The sequence below is a fragment of the Coptis chinensis genome, chromosome 4 (assembly GCF_015680905.1).
Source record: "Coptis chinensis isolate HL-2020 chromosome 4, ASM1568090v1, whole genome shotgun sequence".
In the NCBI taxonomy this organism is placed as follows: domain Eukaryota; kingdom Viridiplantae; phylum Streptophyta; class Magnoliopsida; order Ranunculales; family Ranunculaceae; genus Coptis; species Coptis chinensis.
In genome coordinates this window covers 9,464,035-9,479,320 of record NC_141459.1, presented here as the reverse complement: position 1 = coordinate 9,479,320, position 15,286 = coordinate 9,464,035, and the positions used below count along the sequence as shown (strand labels likewise).

Here is a 15,286-nt window from a genome sequence, read left to right as displayed (position 1 = left end):
ACTTTTATCATGAAACTACTAAGGATAATTCTAGACCTTTCCATGCACTTCACTACATATCTACATCTTATACTAGTAGACTCTCATGAGTTCTTGTGGAGTACAAGATTTAGTTTATAGCATTCTTAGATAGCTAGAGCATAATCGCTTTGGCATTGGACCGTTAATGTGTGAACGAATGATTCAAAGTGCGAAAATTGCACCAGAGAGTCTTTGTAGACAGTGACTTTCTGTTGTGTGACTTTGAAAATTGGTGTTTTGTTGTCTCTTTCAAGATCTTAATTAATTACGTTTGGTTTTTCTCTGTCGCATTCTTGAACTTGTTCAATACGTTGTGAATCTATATGTATATGAATTTCTTGAGTCAATAAGATTACAATTTTAGAACAATTTTATTCAGAGTGAGACCATTTTGAGGACAATGGATGTAGTAGTGATCTCAAGAGAAATCATCAAACCATCATCTCCAACACCTGCTCACCTTAGAAGCTACAAACTTGGCCTTCTAGACCAGTACCAACCTCCAATTTATGTGCGTATTCTACTCTTCTATTCAGCAAATGGAGTAGTAGACCGACATAAAAATGCAAAAACGACCAATCTTCTAAAGAAATCCTTATCGGAGACCTTAACCGTGTTCTACCCAGTAGGAGGAAGATTTAATGACGATCAGTCAATTGATTGCATCAATGATGGTGTAGAATACTTGGAAGCTCGAGTTACTGGTAGGATTGAAGTAGTCCTCGCATGTCCTAAAGCAGAGGACCTGAACCAATTGCTTCCACCATATGTACGCCCTCTGGGCTTTGATGGAATATCATCCATTCAGGTTAATATATTTGACTGTGGTGGCATGGCAATTGGTATGAGTGTACCACACATAATTGCTGATGCATCATCTTTGAGTACATTTCTAAATCATTGGGCTGCCATTGCTCGTGGTGCTAATGAGAAAGTTTCTCCAAAAAGGTTGGGCTTTGCGTCGTTGTTCCCTCCCAGAGATGTGCCGTGGGTAGTTAAATATGACGCTTATAAGGAAGGGAATCCAACTATACCAAGATTTGTAAGTAAAAGGTTTGTTTTCGATGCTTTGAAAATTTCTGCTCTCAAGGCAAAATATTCTGAGAAGTCTTATGTTGAGTGCCCAACAAGAGTGGAGGCAGTCGGAGCACTTGTATTGAGGTGTATGATGAAAGCGGCGTCAGGACTAACAAAATCTAAAATAATCAACACGATTATAAATTTTCGTCGCAGAACGAATCCACCACAGCCTCAAAATTCTTTTGGCAATCTAGTATTTGGCATAATATTACCACCATGGACTACAGGAAGTGAGCCAGAGTTGCATTGTTTGGTGAGGCAGCTGCAGGAAAAAATAAGGAAGATTGATAGTGATTATACAAAACAACAACTAGCTGACAAAGGGTTATTATTGTGCCATTATCTTAATCAAGTCAGTGAAATGTATTCCGAGAAATATACAAACGTTTATACCTTCAGTAGTTGGTGCAGGTTCCCTTTTTACAAAGCTGATTTTGGCTGGGGACAGCCCATATGGGCATCTCCAGTTAATTTGACTATGAAGAACTCACTGACGTTAATGGACACAAAAAATGGTGATGGAATCGAGGCATGGGTGACACTGGATGAGGAGGATATGGCAAGGCTTGAATGTGAGCAGGAGCTGTTAGCTTTTGCTTGTGCAAATGCCATTGTGTATGAATGAGCAGCTAGCTAGTTCTTGTTTGGTATGATCTGCGATAAAAAGTTTGAATCAGCACAGTAACAACTTTGTTTCTTGGATGCTCACTGTAATATCCCTATAAAGTTCCATAATAACAATTTACTATTATGATTTGGTTCAAATGGTATAAGCTGAGTCTAGACGTGTAGTGTAGAAATTTGGCGTATTATTCAATTCTTTAGCAGATTATTACAGTGAAAATTTGATTGGATTGATAAGAAAGAGGAATTATACAGAAAGGTTAGCCTGATGGACTATCCATCAGGAAAAATATCTAACGGCCCAAAGCTAATGTTTAGCATCTCAAGGTAAGCCATTGACTTGACTTTAATTTGTTTAATCAATCCTAACAAATAGGGAAGGAAAAAGGAAAGCGCCGGTGAAATAAAGAAAATCAAAGAGCGGCGAACAAAATAAATAACTTCAATTTAATTTTTAATTTTTTTTTTTGAAAGGCATTTGATTGAAAGATATCGATTATCTTCTTCCTCTGAAACCTACAACTCCTTCACAATCCCATTTTTTTTTGTAGTTTAATTCAGCACTCATCAAATTGGATATCAAATTGGATTGGGCAACCCCTAAATTTTTTTTTTACAAGTTTGTCATATTACAAGTTTGCAATCAAAGCTCAGGCCCAACAACCAATTCAACCGGTCTTGCCTTAACGAAACCTTCAGGTCGTTTGAGTATACACTCAAACGGTCTCACCATATCGTTTGAGTATACACTCAAATGATACCACTATGTCGTTCTAGTGTACATCCACGCGGTCTGAGCTTGTCGTTTGAGAATTGGCTCTTGGAATCTCCATGGAACGGTCTGATCATGCCGTTTAAGTGTACCACCATATCATTTGAGTGTACACTCAAACGACAAGCTCAGCTCAACGCGGTTTGAGCTTGTCGTTTGAGAATTGGCTCTTGGAATCTCCATGGAACCGTCTGATCATGCCGTTTAAGTGTACTACCATATCGTTTGAGTGTACACTCAAATGGCTTGAACATATCAATGGCTTGGCCATATCGTTTGAGACAGAGCTCTCTGTTTTTTCTATGGAACGGTCTGACCATGTTGTTTGGTATTACATGCAAGCGGTATGGCTGGGTCGTTTGGGGCTTCTATGGGGCAACCTGGGGGAGTTGTTTGGACTAAAATAATTGAGAAGTTCTAAACCAATAAAATTCCTGATTAACTAATGATAGATTAACCTAATTAACCAATAAAAATTGATTACATAATAAACACCAATTACACTTTTCTTATAATATAAAATCATTAATCGATCATAATTGTACAATAATTTATTTAAATAATGATCTACAAAATTGAATTAGTAATGATCAATTATCAATACATCCCAATTGAATTAGCAAAATTGAAATCCGATTTAAAAAATTGGATTAGGAATAACACAATTAGTTGCACCAACACAATTACATGCTCTGTTATGACATAGTATCTATATAATTTATCTGTTATGACATAATATCTATATAATTTATCTGTTATATAATTACATGCACCAACAAAATTACATAATTTATCTGTTATGACATAGTATCTATATAACCAAGTTAAAACATGTAATCAAACATGCCAAAATCTAAAATAATAATTTTTTTTTTTTTTTTTTTTTCTGAACTTGTTATTTTTCATTTTTTTTCCAATTGTAAATCATAAACTAGTTTGGAGTTTTTAGGTTTAGGGTTTACAAATTTCATCCCAACATATTTCACTCAATTATTCGAAATAATAATTTGTTTTATATCTAAACTTGTTATTTTTTATTTTCCTTTTCAAATTGTGAATCATAAACTAGTTTGGGGTTTGGGATTTAGGGTTTACAAATTTCGTACCAATATATTTCACTTAATTATTCGAAATAATAATTTGTTTTATATCTAAACTTGTTATTTTTCCATTTTCTTTTTCAAATTGTGAATCATAAATGAGTTTGGGGTTTAGGGTTTAGGGTTTACAAATTTTGTACTGACATAATTTTTTTTTTTTAATTTCAAACATATTTCACTCAATTATCCAAATATAAAATAATAATTTGTTTTATATCTAAACTTGTTATTTTTCATTTTTTTTTTCAATTGTGAATAATAAACTAGTTTGGGGTTTATGGTTTAGGGTTTACAAACATATTTTACTCAATTATTCGAAATATATCAAAATTTCAAATATCTCTACATAGAATACTCAAGTTTCTTATTTACTCCTTACTATTTTCATACTCAATCAAAACCCAATCAAAATCCTAAATGGAACACGAAGATGAAGAAGAAGCATTTGAGGTAATGCTTGAGGTGCAACAACAAATTAGAGAAGGAGAAAATAGAAGAAATATTGAAGGTGAAGAACAACCAATAGAAAGTGAAGAAGTGGCAAAAAATATTGAAGGTGAAGGTGAAAAGTTGAAGAAATAGAAGATGCGATTAGTCGAGCAAATGAGATGCCGAGAAATCGTCGACGACAAAGACAAACAAACCTAAATAATGAGGTAACACTTGATTAGAATGAATACAAAACACTTGATTGATTGAATGAATGAATGAATCTACAAGAGAGAATTGATTAGAATGAATGCAAAATACTTGATTGATTGAATGAATGAATGAATGCAAAACACTTGAATGAATGAATCAACAACATTTAGAACCCGTGCCCAAATGACACCTCTGGGTCGTTTGGGGACTCTAGCAACCAACATGGCTGGGTCGTTTGGACCCTCTATAGAACTACATGACTGGGTCGTTTAGGAACCCTATTGGCCAATGTGGTTGAGTCGTTTGGACTAAATTTAGTGAGAAGTTCATTTTTTTTTGGTGACTTTGAAATCCCTCATTACACAAATTGTTTTAGACTCTTGTTTTATTATATATGTAGGATCCTTTGCCGCTCTTCGAGAATCGATCCTTTACAAACTCGAATGATGTGGATTGTCAACTGATTTTAAGTGATACAAAAGAAATATTTACTACGGAAGAGGTATGATGGAGTAGGCATTGATTTCATTTTTTTTTTAAAATTTTTCTAAATGTAATTATATTAGTGTATTAATAATAGTTATTGTTTTTTATGTGTTTAGGTCTTTCATACATGTAGCAAGGCAATTAGTTGGGCAACCTGATAAATGTAAAAACTATAGTTTTACCTACTCTTAACTAGTTATGCTATGAATAAGTAAAACTAAATGATGTTTACACTATTGATCAAAGTTCTACTCTTGTGAATCAGAATATAATTGGAGTAGAGAATTCGTTCCACTTCTAGCTCGTTTAGATATAACAATTCATAGTTTATGTAATTCTAACAAAATCGATGAGAGTAATGAAATGAAATTATGCTAAGACAGTGAATTAACTAATTTAGATGTTATGATTTAAACTACGGCAATTCAATACTACGATGCGAATATGGGAAGGAATTAGGGGAATTTGATTTCACCTTGATTCGACTTAATAAACTAGCATAGAATTTGTTGTAATCCTAATCTTTACGTTTTCACGTAAATATTGGGTATTTCTAATCCCTAATTATTCATGACAATCTCTACAAACTAATAATTAGCATGTGAAGTAATTAAACCCATTCTCATGGTGAACTAATTACTTTCTAGAGTGGAATAGATTATCACAACTATATCTACACTAACACAATCAAGTCTTCATCAAAGCTTCCTCAAACCCCTCAAATGGAGGTTTAGCTTTGATTCATCAAACTATCATTCATGGAATAAGAATAATAAGAACAAGACATTATTGAAAGAATAATAATTACTTTATTAATCTAATTGAAAGAGTTTAAGAATTCAAACTGTACTAAAATTGAATTAAAACTAACTTAAAACTAAGTTTATGAATAACTAACTATATATCAAGAGTGATGCCTTAGTCCTCTTTATATAGAAGAGGGCTAGGTCTACAAATTCGTGCATGGGCTTTGGAGCCATGTTTTGGGCCATAAAATCGAGCCCAAAACTTGATTACTTTGGTCCAAAAGGGGTTTCTCTATTAGAAATTACTGAAACAGCCTTTTCGTCCACTTTTACTCCTCTGATTGGGTCAAAACTTAGACCATTATAAAGCTCTTTCTGAGTCGGTCGTTTTGACATATGGTATGCCTAATTCCGAGGTCTGAGTCCAAAGATACGACCTTCAGAAGTTCTATTGACGTTTATGCGCTATTTCTGCCTGCGTTGACTTTGACTTTTCACTTTTGATCGGGCTTTAAAAAGGCTTTTTCTCCTTGAATCTTGGTCTTTAATCATAGAACTTCTTAGCAACCAACCTTTGCTCCTTTATCTCACAAAATGGATACATTTCTGCACATAATTAACTCTAATGCCTGAAATACATAAAAGCACGTAAACATCACTAACTCTTGTTTATTAATCACATAATTGGTAAGCAATATTGTTTAGGGGTTAAAACTACAGTTTTGGGCTCTTATTACAATCACTAGAGGAAAACAAGTTAATGTGGTTGTGGTAATTGAAAAGTCGAGAGTATACTAAGGAAAACCGAGTAGCAAGATTGAATTTGGCTTGCGAGTGCTCGGGTGTGTATCAGTCACACAATAAGGAAGGCGAAGGGAGGGCTAATAAGAGAAAGTTGGGAACTAAGAAATCGGGATGTCCATTTAAGTTAAAAGATATTTTCCAACGTGGCACTGTTGATAGTTGGAAAATAGATGTTAGAAATGGTATTCACAACCATGTATTGGCGAAGACCCTTGAAGGACATGCATTTGCTGCTCATCTGACCGTTCCAGAGTTCGAGTACTTGTCAGAGATGAGTAAGTGTAGAATAAAGCCTAAACAAATTTTGGATTCCATCAAGAATAGATATCATGAAAACATATCTAGTATATCCTAAGTCTACACTGCAAGGCAGAAGGTGAGGAGATTGGATATGAACGGTCTCACACAATTGCAGAGCGAGATTGCGTGAGTTATTAGTAAAAGAACATTATTTTAAGGAGTTGAGAGAGGATGAGAATACCGAGGAGATAACGGGGTTGTTATAGGCCCATCCAGAAGGTGTTAAGTTAGCTTGGACTTTTCCAACATATTTTATGTTAGACGCTACCTACAAAACTAACAAATATCGGTGGCCTTTCATATAGTTTGTTAGGGTGAGTTCAACGTGGAAGTCTTTCGCCGTGTGTCAGGTGCTGCTTCAATCTAAAATAACAGTCGACTATGAATGGGCCATGAGTCAGTTTAGTGGCTTACTTGGTGATAGAAGCCCATCCGTGATCATGTCTAACATGGATTTGGCCCTGATGAGTGTCGCTGATAAAGTTTTCCCTAACGTACACAAGCATCTATGTAGATGACATATCATTATGTGCGTCCTTTCAAAATGTTACGATATTTTTCCAACCACAGAATTTATAGAGAACCCAGTTATCGTGGAACACTGTAGTAAAATCAAAGACAGAGGTTATTTTCCAGCGTAGATGGGATGCTTTGGAAAAATATTACAGGGTTGAGTACTCTAATTTTGTCATTTATTTGTGAGAGACTTGGTTTTCTCACAGGGATCAATTCATATATTGTTGTTAGACTGACCAACACATTCACTTTGGGAGTACAACAACCAATAGAGTTGAAAGGTCTCATGCTCAGGTGAAGCGTGTACTAGGAAATGCAAACTGTCATGATTTTTTGAGTATGTTTAGCTTAATCCACCTAATTCTAGAGATCCAGATGTCCGAGATTAGAGCTACCTTTAAGAGGAGTATGATTGTAACTCAGCACCATCACCAGATTCCTTTGTTTCGTGAACTCAGAGGCCTTGTCTCACGCAAATGTTTGGACTTGCTATTTGAAGAAATAGATACCCGCGTAAAGCGTGTTAAAGATGGAGAGATTAGGTGTTGGTGCTATTTGCGCAAGAGCCATGGACTGCCATGTGTTCATGAATTAATTGAGTTTGAAGAGCAAGCTAGAGCGGTCCATCCCTTTGATTGCTATCGACCCCTTTTGGAAAACATTGTTTGCTTCTCCCAATGTGTCAGTGGGTGTTGGTCCTGATGTTAGACCTTCGATCGACTTGTTCATGAAAAGGCTTGCAATGGTTTCTGAAGAAGAGCAGAAAGTTATGATTAGGAAGCTTATGGAGAATGCCATACCAAAAAGTACATGACTAGTACTGCCTTGTGAGGAAGCAAAAACCAAAGGTCGGCCAAAAGGTAGCTACAAGAGAAAGCTTCCAACTAGAGATGAGAATTCTTCAAAGCGAGATCCATCTCATTTTGAACATTCTCAACGTGACCATGAGGAGTAGGTCTCGTCACAATAAAATACTACGCTCACCCAAAACACCCACACCACACCAAGAAAGAAGGCTTCTCCAAAAACACCAACCCAAAACACCCACACTACACCAAGAAAGAAGCCTTCTCCAAAAACAACCACCTAAAACACCCACACCACACCACGAAGAAAGAAGGCTTCTCCAAAAACACCAAAAACAACCACACCAAGAAATAAGGCTTCTCCAAAAACAACCACACCACGAAATATGAAAGGTGGGGTAAACTTTGGAAAGACGAGGGGTCCTAGGGATTACGGGTTGGATATTCTTGAAGAAATGCACAAATATATTGTTAAAGTCAATGACCCTATTGGCTATGGCAACTGCAGTTATAGAGCTTTGTGCATTGCATTAGGAAGAAGTCAAGAAGATTTGCCGCAGATGAGAAAGGACTTGTACCAAGAGCTTATTGACCACATTCCCCCTTTATTGTACTTTGTACACTCAAAATGAGATTGTTTATGTGAAGAAAACAATCCCACATGAAGAAGGTTACACACCCTTAAATAAGTGGATGAGCATGTCCTTTGTTGGATACCTATTTGCTTCAAGATTTAATATTGTCATCCTGCATTTAGGAAGTTGTCAGTGCTTTCTTATCATGCCGCTGAGAACCCAAGAAAATCTTGAGAGAGTGAAAAAAGTGTTGGGTAGCGCACATGTTGGTGGAAATCATTTTGTCAATGTTGAACTTGTTGAAGATTGTCCTGTTCCTCCAGTAATGCGCTAATGGCTTAGAGCTTGATATGATATTGTTGAAAGTTGGAATTTGGCATTTACAGCAAGATAATTACAATTTATGGCATTGAACATTCCCAATCTAATATGGGAAGATGAGCCCGTTGAAGACCCAACAACATATGTTATCGACTAAGTTGTTCGTATATTGTCGATATGATATTTTGATGTAATTTGGAACAAGTGTAATTTGATTTGATTTTTATGTTATTTGGAAATAATGTTTGGGCTTTTATTTGATTTGATTTGAAAATCGAGTGATCGACTAAATTGATTCGGACGGCAATCGAGTGATTTGGAAATAATGTTCGTATGTTGTCAACATAATATTTTGATGTAATTTGGAATAAGTGTAATTTGATTTGATTTGATTTAATTTTTACCCCAAACGACATGGTGAAGTCGTTTGAACTTTGAACCAAACGGTCTGAGCTGGTCATTTGACCTTTGAACCAAACGGTCTGAACTGGTCATTTGACCTTTGAACCAAACGGTCTGAGCTAGTCGTTTGAGAAGAGTTCTCTGTTTTTTCATAAAACAATTTGAGCTGGTCGTCTGGGAATTCAAAGGAAAGATGTGGCTAGGTCGTTTGAGCATTCTAGGGGACGACATGGCTGGGTCGTTTGGACAAATTTTTTTTTAGAATTTCATTTTGTTTTTACAACACTTTCATATCCACAAAACAAACAAATTCCACTTTCAAAACTTCAAATTTATATACTCAAATAATCTATCCATCAAGTTAACATCAAATTCAAATCCACTTCGAACATCAAATTCCATTCATTCCAAAATTCATTCTTTGTAAACTCAAAAAACAACAAATTCCATTTAACATCCATTCATTCCAAAATCAAAATTCATTCATTCTAATCAAAATTCATTCATTCCAATAAAAATTCATTCATTAATCCATCTATTTTTTCCAAAGTTACAAATTACAAAGCTAACAAAGTTACAAACCCTAAACTGGAACAAATCATGAACTATAACGCCCACTACATACTGTACTTGCACCTAGTCAAATTGTATGCCTGTTCGAAGGAGGACCTTGCTTCCTCTGGAATATTATTCCCAGCCAATTGTAGACCTCTCTCTAGCATGCGACTAGTTTCATCGATGACGTCGTTCTGTCGAAAAAATGGAAATCAAGATAAGTTACCAATCGAATGCAAAAATCACAAAACTCACAATCAGTGTACAGTTTCACAATTAGAGAAACTCAATTAAAAATCACAATACTCACAATTGGTGTACAGTTGGAAAGTGTCTCTAGGGAGAAATGAATAGGAAGACGCTCAGGGTTTACCAATCGAATGTGAGAATTTCCTCGTATACCAAGTCATGTAGTTTGGATGACACTCTCATGGATAAGATGAGATAGGTCCTCGATTGCAGGGTTGGATCATGTGATTTTTCCATGACTCCCAGTAAGTTGGCCCAATATTGGTCTATCTCACCTCATACTCGCGTCCTGCTATAGTTCTTGTCGTCCAATTTGGTGTTGGAGGAGCTGCAGGTATAAACTGCACGTGACCCAACTGACGCACAACCCTTGCGACAGCGTAAAGCTCGACAATGTTGAAAAAATATATCAATCCCTCAAAAAATACAATGTCATCGATCGGGCTTGTAGCTCTGACATTATTTTAGGGATGCCCATCAACTTGAAACAAAATCAAATGTCATTAACAACTCTAATGATAAATTACTAAAAAAAAATAATATAAACAAACTTAAATACTTACATTGAAACAATTCATATCATCAAGTATCGCTTGATAATACTGCAATGCATGCTTTGTATTATAATAGTGAAGAACGACTATTGCGTGTCTATGAGCATGTGCCTCAGACAAGCTATAGTCCATGTTTGGGATTGGTCTGAATACCGGGAAGTACTCATAGATCCATGCATATATATATATATATATACACAAATAGTTAACATATTGATAGAGTAATAAAATTACCATTAAAAATAATCTCTAAAATACTAAACTTTTACCTATAGAAGAGTCATATAGCTTGTAACCCCTTTCACCTTTGCACATGTGGCAGCCCCAAGACCTTTATACAAAAACACCAAAATTGTTGCCATGCATACTCTCCTATCTCACTGAATTTCAACAACGACCTCAGATAACATAGATGCACTTGATAAGAGTCCAAAACTGTAGTTTTAACCCCTTAACAATAATACTTTTAGACCAATTATGCGAGTAATAAATAAGAGTTAATGTTGATTACGTGCTTTTATGTATTTCAGGCATTGAAGTCTATTATGTGCAGAAATGTGCTACTTTGGCGATATAAAAGAGTAAGGGTTGGTTGCTAAGAAGTTCTGTGATTAAAAGCCAAGATTCAAGGAGAAAAAGCCTTTGTAAAGCCTGGTCAGAAGCTGAAAAGTCAGAGTCAACGCGGGTAGAAACATCACACAAAAGTCAGCAAAACTTCCGAAGACCGTATCTTTGGACTCAGGCCTCAGAATTGGGCCTACCTTATATCAAAACGACCAGTTCGGAAAGAGATTTCCAATGGTCCAATCCTTGACCCAATCAAAAGAGCAAAAGTGGACAAAAAGCCTACTGAAGTTAGATCCAGCTGAAAAGGGCCCTGTGGACTGAAGAGATTGGGTTTTGGGCTCGATTTTCCAGCCCAAAACATGGCTCCTCACCATGCACGAAAATGTGGATCTGGTTTCCTCCATTTCCACATACAAGACTTAGCTCTTAAGTGATAGTTAGCTTAGGATAGAAGATAGCCATTAGAAAATAATCTAGATCTAGTTTTGAGTTTTTGAATTAGTTAATTAATTAGTTTTCATTCCATTAATTAGTTTAATTCCTTGTTTTAGATTAGTTATTGGAATCATTGTTCATCATTCATTAGATAAATAAAATAGTTAGTTCTTGATAATTTCGATTTTGTTATTTAAAATTGCTTAGATCTAATTTCAATTCTTGTTATTTAATGATTTCTTAGTTGTTAATTTAGATTTCAATTATTGTTTAGTTGAATTTAATAAAGTTAGAATCTTTATATTATGTGTAATTCAATTTCATATGGAAATGATAACATAATAATTCTAGGCTAAACCTTCATTAGAGGGGGTTGAAGAAGCCTTGATGAAGCTTGATCTTTGTTAACTTAGAAATCGTCGTGATAATCTATTCAATTCTTGAAAGTAATTAGTTCACCATGAGAATGGGTTTAGTTGCTTCACATGTTAGTTATTAATTGGTAGAGATGCCATGTATAATTAGGGATTAGAATTAGCATTTTGATATGCAAAACATTGAAATTTGGATCATGACGAATCTTTGTTAGTTGATTAAGTCGAGTTAAGGTGGATTCAATCCCCCCTAATTCTTTATCTAGATTCAAACCTTAGTATTCCGCAGCATTTCGTAGTTGAATCATTATAGTTAATATCTTGTTATTTGAATTTGCATCGTAGTATTACTCTCATTAGACTTTGGATAGATTCGCAATATTAGAAAACATTGAATGCTAAAGAACTAGGAGTGGAACAAATCTTCTATTCCAACTCTATTTCAATAGTATCGAGAGTAGAAATCTTTGATAAACAATCTGTTTTCGTAAAATTTTAGTTTTACTTGCGTTGGAATTTTATCATTTATTCGTAGGTAGAGTTAATCAAATTTTACGATTATCAGCATTACAGTCCCAGACTTGTTAGTAAAAACGGCACATCCAAAGAAAATGAGGATAAAAGCTCTGACAGCCCGTTGGACTTCTTGCAAACGCGTGGCCTTCTCCACCACCTTCCCAGCAACGTTATATATGGGCTTATCATAAAAACCTTGTTAGCAAAATACTTCCGGAGAAATTCTAGTCTTACTTTTGAAATGAACTTGCTAGCTTCCATCTCCTCCTTAATCAAAGAAATGGGGAGACCCAGAGCACGGTGTAGGAGATTTACCGATTGTTGTAAGTTTATCTCACTATCCCCTTGCACCGCTCTTCCTCTAACTATGACTCCACAGATTTGCACAACATCGTCCAAAGTCACAGTCATCTCCCCAAATGGCATATAGAAGGTGTTGGTCTCCGGATGCCACCTCTCCACAAATGCAGAGACCAATGGTTGATCAATATGCTCGTAATAACTTAATAGGAGATCATACAACCCAGTCCTTCTCAGCTCGTGCTCAAATCTCGGAGACTTTCTAAATTCGTTCATGAAATCCCATTGGCACAACTTCGCTAAGTGCGAAATACACTTCAACGCTCCGCTATCCTCCTAAAACAACCAAACACGCATTTGACTCAATGAGCAGAAACAAAAGATTTTGTAAAAGAAAATCAAAGTAATAAAGAAAATCAAAATATTATCCTCTTCTCTCAAACATCGCGAGCGACATGCACCGCATAGTCATACAACAACTGTGACTCATACGGGCCACCCCCATATTGATATTCACATGTTTATGTAAACTAACTATTTATGCGTAAACACAAATAATCAATCAACTAAACAAGTGCTTAGATCAATATTCAATTCCTACTCTCAAATAATAATGAAGTAATATAAAGAGTACGGATTCGTTCCACTCTTAAACTACTAAGACTAAATAAAATCCAATTAATCAAACACAAAGAAATAATGGTGAGAGTAATATTATCTTGAGAATTTATACTACGAGATAATACTATCAATTGATCTTATACTAATATTAACTAAAGTAATTATTTATAGGTGAGTCAAATATGGAGAAAACTAGAGAGAGATTGAAATTCCACTTTTAATTTCTTAACATGCTAGCATAGATTTGTATAGAAAACCCTAGTCTAGATATTCTCACACAAGGTTAAAATATAAAGACTAGACCTTTAATGATCCCTAATTACTTTATACTATCTCTAGTCATAAACTAATTAGCATGAGAGAAAGCGTGTTCCCATTCTCATGGCAAACTCACTATTCTCTAGTTTATGTTAAACTTTTCTTATCTCTAAGTCAAGAAAAACCTAAACTTAAAACCCTAACAACAAATCTATACTAACAAATCAAGTCCTTTCAAAGCTTCATTCAAACTCCCTCTAATGGGAGTTTATCTTTGATTCATAGGACTATCATGAACAAAAGAATGAAAGGAAGACATAATGTAAAGAAGAAGTAATTGAATTAAATAAACTAAAGCTTTTATTAATATATTTTAATGGAGGCTACAAACTAAACTAATTAACTAAACCTAACTTAAACTAAAAAGGGAGAGATAGAGAGAACCCTAATTTAAAACGAAACTAAAGAGGGGAGTAGCCAAGTTTTGTTTAGCCTTAAACCTCTTTATATAGGAGAAAGTTAGGTTTACAATTTCATGCATGGGCTTTGGAGCCATGTTTTGGGCCATGAAATCAAGCCCAAAACCTAATTACATATGTCCAAAAAGGGTTTCTCTGTGCAAAATTACTTCAACACCCTTTTTGTCAACTTTTACTGCTCTGATTAGGACAAGTTTTAGACCATTATAAATCTCTTTCTTAGCTGGTCGTTTTGACATATAATAAGCCCAATTCCGAGGTCTGAGTCCAAAGATACGGCCTACGGAAGTTCTGTTGACTTTTCTGCTCTTCTTCTACCCGCGTTGACTTTGACTTTTGAGCTTTGACTAGGTTTTAAAAAAGCTTTTTATCCTTGAAACTTGGGCTTTAACCATAGAACTTCTTAGCAACCAACATTTGCTCCTTTCTCTTGCAAAAGTGACATATTTCATCACATATTTAACTCCAAGACCTGAAATACACAAAAGCACGTAAACAATACTAACTCTTATTTAATATACACATAATTGGTCTAAATGTGATATTATTAAGGGGTTAAAACTACAGTTTTGGGCTCTTATCAAACCACCCCCAAATAGGATTTTGCTTGTCCTTAGGTAAATATGAGAAATTAAAATAAGTGACCAAAAATGTATTTTTAACTAGTCTCGTTTCGCTGAGTGCGACTGCATTGACCATATGCAATAATGCCTTAAACCACTAAGAATTCCCTAGTGGACGAGTTATAGTCTCATGAGAGTTTTCTAGATAAGGTACTCACAAACTTCATTTATACTACAACGATTAAGAAATAAAAGTAATTGTTCCCTAATTTTATCTCAGAATCTATACGTCTCACTAATATTTAAACAAGGATGATCATTCTAAAACTTAAACCAATACATGCATAATAATCAAATCATCTTAAGATAAACAACTATACAATGAACTATGATATGAAATGCAATGGTAGGTCCGTTTATGAAATTTTTGGGTAGCGTGCCTAAGTAGGTTCTCACAAGGAATGTGTCAAAACACATAACACTCTGATTTTTCCACTCAAGTTTGCTAACTCCAGTGTGCAGTGGGCACGTTTTCCTCACAATCTCAATGACAATCCAAGGAAGCTAAGGTTGATCGAACACATCTACCACTTACTATCACACCAACCTATTCCTAGTTG

The 15,286-nt window shown here is 35.2% G+C and overlaps 1 protein-coding gene across 1 annotated transcript; it reads left to right on the top strand.

The window, feature by feature from the left end:
- The first annotated feature begins 350 nt into the window (after positions 1–350).
- On the top strand, positions 351–1,874 carry LOC147501730 (limonoid 21-O-acetyltransferse-like). The gene has a single exon (XM_086603822.1). The coding sequence runs from the start codon at positions 422–424 to the stop codon at positions 1,724–1,726; it is 1,305 nt and encodes a 434-aa protein (XP_086459948.1). The 5' UTR covers positions 351–421; the 3' UTR covers positions 1,727–1,874.
- The last annotated feature ends 13,412 nt before the right edge of the window (positions 1,875–15,286 follow it).

Bases quoted from the DNA above. Each gene is read 5' to 3' on its own strand.
- LOC147501730 (XM_086603822.1), top strand. From the start codon at position 422: ATGGATGTAGTAGTGATCTCAAGAGAAATCATCAAACCATCATCTCCA.